General features: G+C 32.6%; 1 protein-coding gene across 1 annotated transcript in view; it reads left to right on the top strand.

Moving 5' to 3' along the window:
• Nucleotides 1–2,131, top strand: part of LOC121374026 (copper-transporting ATPase 1-like) — a 70,238-nt gene extending 68,107 nt beyond the window's left edge. The window contains 1 exon segment of the mRNA XM_041500905.1: nucleotides 574–2,131. Within this exon segment, the coding sequence (XP_041356839.1) occupies nucleotides 574–805 (232 nt within the window). The 3' untranslated portion in view covers nucleotides 806–2,131.
• Nucleotides 2,132–6,062: the final 3,931 nt, after the last annotated feature.

Below are 6,062 nucleotides of genomic sequence, written 5' to 3' on the forward strand. Positions count from 1 at the left end.
ACACACACACATACATACATACAGACAGACAGACAGACAGACAGACAGACACACACACACACACGTACACCACACATTGGTAAGTATGTGTAATAGTTTATATATTGTCAGAAGTACAGACAGACATACATATAATGGTTTTTGATGAACAAAGCCTTTTAAAAAACCTCAAAGTTATAAATACTCAGCATTAAATAACAACACTTACTTTGGACTGTTTTTTCCACATTCCAACCAGTACCTCACTATTTGTACCACCCCACCCTAGCCCACCCCCAGCTTACCCACTGCTAATGCCTAGTACATGTATGTAATTATATATTATTATTATTGAAATGCAACACTCGCTTGAATGTTACTTACAGGTTTATTTAGGGTACGGTTCCTACAATAAATTGCAAATAAATACAGCTTAAGTATTTTATTTAAAAGTATTTCAGCATTAACAATTCTGCTACAGTTCAAAAATTAAGTTACTACACATATAGTATTAGCATAACAATTTAATTGATGGAAAACAAACTTGCCAATATTAATAATGGAGTATTTATTTTAATTTTTAATGTTTTTCAGTTTCAAAAAACCACAGAAAGACAAAATGATCACCACAGACTATTTTAAGAAATTTTATGATGATCAAAATAGTGACAATATTTCTCTCCACCGTGGAATGGATGAAGACCCACCAAGCACAAAGGGCAGCAAACAGGGGAGCCTACTCTCGCGGCTTAGCAACAAACCCAAGATGATCAACCCTGATCACATCAGCTTGTTAGCTCCAGAAGATATTCATGAGAATACTTAATTGCCAGTCATTTTGTTTTGTTGAGAATATAAGGATAATATTTTAATATAAACTAATTTTTTATTGTGTAAAGTATTTGTAGATTGATCCTTTTTCAGTTCTGTAACTAGTCACAATGCACATCAATCAAAAGTGATCATTGTATAACAATTTTTGTGTCTAAATATTACATTGTATTATGCGGTTGTGATAAGTAAACAATGATTATGTTAAAATGAGATTGATATTACTATGTATTGCACATGCATAATTTTTGAAATTTTTAATGTTGATATCAAATTGAAGTCACAAAAGTGTCCTTTAACTCTTCATATATAGGTATGTTCACAGTAAGCGGGTAATTATAAATAAATACTGTATGAGTATTTATGCCAAATAGGTTTCAGGTGCAGGATAGTTGTTTGTTAATGTATTGAAATCATTGATTTAGTATGTGTCTAAGGGTTCTTCTCATTAAAACTCACACTATTTTCTGTACAGCTTAAAGGGTGTTCTCATCATGCGATTAACTGCACCAACTTGTTACGTACTGTGAGAACACCAAAATTGGTACGACATTAGTCTTATGTGACAAGTTGTACCAATTAGACATGTCCTATTTCTTATGACAAATTGTATGCGACAAGTCAGTGCGATAATTTGCATATTGAGAATCCTGCTGTACGTGAGTACAAGATAACGTGTATGCAGTTTGTACTGTGAGCATCAACAACAAAGTTTACTGTATGTGGGTGTGCAGGGAGGAGGTTAGCAAGAATCACTTGTCATGTTATGGTGAAGTGTTTTTTGCACACGTATAAAATAAAAATGTAAGTGGACAGAGAGTTACACTGTTTTCTACACTATGATTTTGGACAAAGGAATAAAGGGATGTAATTATGCAAAGGTGTTTTACAGAATGGCTACACACACCCAGCTCCAAAAAATACAGTGTTGTTATCAAGACACTGTCTTCTACCATTATAGAGAAAACAAAACAAAATTTGCACAGTACAAATGTTTGTAAAATGTTTTATCATTATGATTAAGAAACAGATTGTTAACAGTAAGAATGGTAGTTAACACCATTGAAGATGACTGACCACAAACGAAATGGCTACCACAATCCTCAATTTTGGCTTTGACACTAAAGGTTTTTAAATTTTTAGCCCACCCAAATTAAAAAAGTTAATTATCCAAATTAAAATTAGTATATATCATTATCCTAGCAAAGACAATTATTTGTAAATGCTTATTTGATGATATTTTACTGTTTTACTGTTGATCATATACTGTAAACAAGTTGTACGCTAATCTAGGTTTATCAAATACAATATGTACATGTTTTACAAGGCTTTGTTTTAGATTTTGATACCTAAAACCATATTTGTATTATCAGAACACTAAATAAGAATGATAAAAATTACAGCATGTTTATATACGGGCCTCGGTGGTATAGTGGTTAAGCCATTGGACATAAGGCTGGTAGGTACTGGGTTCACAGCCTGTTACCGGCTCCCACTCAGAACGAGTTTAATGACTCAATGGGTAGGTGTAAATCAACTACACTGACCACTAACAACTAACCACTAATGTACTGTCCTGGACAGATAGCTGAGGTGTGTGCCCAGGATAGCATGCTTAAACCTTAATTGGATAGAAGCACGAAAATAAGTATAAATGAATGAACCATTTTGAAAAACATTTTATGTTGAAATGCTATTGCTGTATGTTGAAATGCTGTTGCATGGATCAAGAAAAGACAGCTGATTTAATAAACAACTTTTGAATAGCAATAAACATTGTTTAAACCAAGGGCTTAGCACTGACATGTTAAGAATTGTAAGGTATGATTACCACTAAACTTTCAATTTAGGTCACAGTATCTGCTAAACGGGGGGAATAAAATTGCTTTGCAATGTAAAGCATACCTGATTTCATGCTTGAGAGAACAGGTATAAAAGTCTATCACGAGACATTGCCAGCTTCACATGGCTTTGTCAAAGGTCAAGGTCACAATAGATAGAAAAAGAAAAGAAAAACCCAACCCAAAACAACAAACACACTGGGTGGTGGAGATGGTGTTATCTTGTTAAGAGATGAAAAACAATTTGTAAACCATTTTTAATTATTTGTAATATTTATTTTTATTAATATTTTAAAAATAAATGTCTTCATAATCATACCTCATGTTTTTTCTTTTAAATTTGTAGCAATGTAATTATTTTTTTAAAAGATAGCTTTTATATTTTATTTTGTAGTCTTTTTGAGAGTTTTTTTTAGGTTTGGAGGGGGACCGAGGAATGGAAGAGAAAGAGACATTTAATGACCCATTTTAAAAGTACTCTGTATATTATAATATCATGTCCCCAAATCACAAATAATATGACTTTTGTCTTTTATCTATGTTCGACATGCTGGTTTTGGGGGGGGGGGGGGGGGGGGGGGGGTTTGAGGGGATTATCTTTTATTGTTGTAATCTTCAACCTGACTTCTTACTTATGGCATTTTCTCCCATGATAGCCGTTTTATTGACAACTGGGATGTTCAAACTAGTCCATTGGAAAATCGATATTGAGAGGTCAGGATAAATATTTAGACTGAGAACAAATCAAATGTTTTCTTCATTTTAATTTTTAGTCTTGATATATATATTTAGAAACACTGTATAAAACATAATTTTGTTTGTACATATATGTAGTATTAACATGCGATTTTTCAGTAAATATACAAAATATTATTTTTGTGATGAACTTACACTTGTTACTCATGTAGACTCCTACATACTAGCATCTTAATAGTTTAATCCCGATTATTGTTTGGTCCGCTGTATTTAGCAGATAAAATATCAATGTACATTAAATACTAGTACGTCTTTTCTGAGAATATTTGAACAAAGTACTGAATATTAGTATGTGTTTAATGACATTTTATTTTTGAAAGGCTGTGGTCTTTTTTTTATTTATGATATATAAGGATTCAGCCATTCTAACAGTTTAATGTAAATTGTTACAAGCATTTTGGTGCACTTGCATGTCATTCATGGAATGCTTGTACAGACCTGGTTTTACACACAGGTACCCCCAAACAGAAACCTGTATTACTAATACCATAGTTATATTAAAGAGTTTTATTATATAACATAACTATAGCATGCTCAGCGTTATTGGTTTTACTTTAAAAAAAGGTTTAAAGGGACATTCCTGAGTTTGCTGCATTGTAAGATGTTTCCGACTAATAAAATACTTCTTCGATTAAACTTACATATTAAATATATTTTCTTGTTTGGAATATCGGTGTCTGTATAATTCATGTGTTTCTAGTCGTCTTAATATTTGTAAGAAGCCCAAACTGGCTTTTGTCTTCAAATAATTTTGTACGTACGAAAATAAATATTTTAGGAAACAAAATAAAATTTAACCTAGTACACATATTAGAACGATCAGAAACACGTTTAATATACAGCCACTAATATTTTATGCAGAAAAATATATTTGATATGTAATTACAATCGTTAAAAAGTCTCTGTTAGTCGATAGCATCTTAAAAATAGCAGCAAACTTGGGAATGTCCCTTTAAACCTTTTTTTTTGTTAACGCATTATATGTAATATATCATTTACATAGTCACAACGGGTTACGCATAAATGAAATGGGTCACCTGAATTTGTTTTGTTTAATCTATAAATGGGTTATGCCAATTTTCAGTTCTCGGAGTCCTGTTTTTGATGTAGTTTAAAGATTCTTTGATGTTTACAGGGTGAATGCAATACAAAGAGCATTCTTAGATAATATATCATATTTTGCTAAATGTAAATAGTTTGTTGTTGTCACGGTAAAAATTGGTGTGAGATATTTATGTTTAATTGGTGTCAATAGAACTATATTTTTTTTACCAGTGTTTTACACTTACACATAACCTTAGAGTTGAGCATGTGAGAATATCTGATTAATGTACTGGTTGGTGTTTAAAAAGTACACCAGGGTAAGCAGAAGCACAAATTAATTGGTCCGGCCATTTTCGTTCACCATCTCTGCAAACCACATTATGGAAGAGAACCCCACGTAAGTATTTCTTGAACCCTGGCTAGTTCAGAACAATTCTTATGACCTCAAGTATGCTTTAATAAGGCATATTCTTATTTTTTGTTAATTTAATGTCAGTTTGGGCATTTTCAGTGATTCATTCAAACAACTGAACTAGAAGCTATTGGTTCTGCTAGTCTTGAAATATTCCACTGGCCCTGATCAATACAAAAGTTTGACATGTATAAGAATGTAATTTATGTTTCTATGTTCATTTACATAATACTTTGTTTCATATTATGTATATATGAATACTGTCAAAATATGCTGTAATCTGTGTTATACTAGTATATTAAAACAAGTAATATTAATTAAGACTTGCTTTGTGTTTCTTTGCAATTTAGCTACCATTAATATTTCAAAATGTATTCACCCGAAGAAAATACTCTGTATATCTTGCCTGCAAGAGGGGAGGGTGATTCTAGTATGATAATAATGAATTTTTTTATGTTTGTTTTCTCTCTCAGATGAGAACGAGTGAGAGTGAGAGAGAGAGAGAGAGAGACAGACAGAGAGACAGACAGAGAGACAGAGGGGGTGTCAGAATTAAGGTTTCTGATTGACAATTACACGTGACAACTTGTATTTGCTGATTATATGGGCTTAGTAGATTGGATGTTATCGATGGAATTGGACATCCAAGTCTATGCATTTACTACAGTTACAGCAATCCCCATCGGTGGCCCTATTTGGCTATTTTTCGTTCCAACCAGTGCTCCACAACTGGTGTAACAAAGGCTGTGGTATGTGCTATCCCGTCTGAGATGGTGCATATAAAAATCCCTTGCTGCTAATCGAAAAGAGTAGCCCATGAAGTTGCGACAGCGGGTTTCCTCTCTCTATATCTGTATGGTCCTTAACCATATGTCTGACGCCATATAACCGTAAATAAAATATGTTGAGTGTTTCATTGAATAAAACATTTCCTTGTTACAGTTACTGCAATAGTTTTAATAAACTCATTAACAATAGTTACTAGCAGTCTTCATACAATGTACAAGTCTGTTCCAATGTTCAAATAGTGCCCTGCTTCTGAATGTCAAAAAGACAACAATATATTTTTATTGACCTAAAAGAACGACATCCAGCAAGCAATAAGAACTTAATATCTTGAGATTTCAGATTTAAATAACTGTTCTTCACATACTTCACCACTGACAAAATAGAATTTGTTCTAAACCATATATGTATAG

The sequence above is a fragment of the Gigantopelta aegis genome, chromosome 6 (genome assembly GCF_016097555.1).
Source record: "Gigantopelta aegis isolate Gae_Host chromosome 6, Gae_host_genome, whole genome shotgun sequence".
NCBI lineage: Eukaryota > Metazoa > Mollusca > Gastropoda > Neomphalida > Peltospiridae > Gigantopelta > Gigantopelta aegis.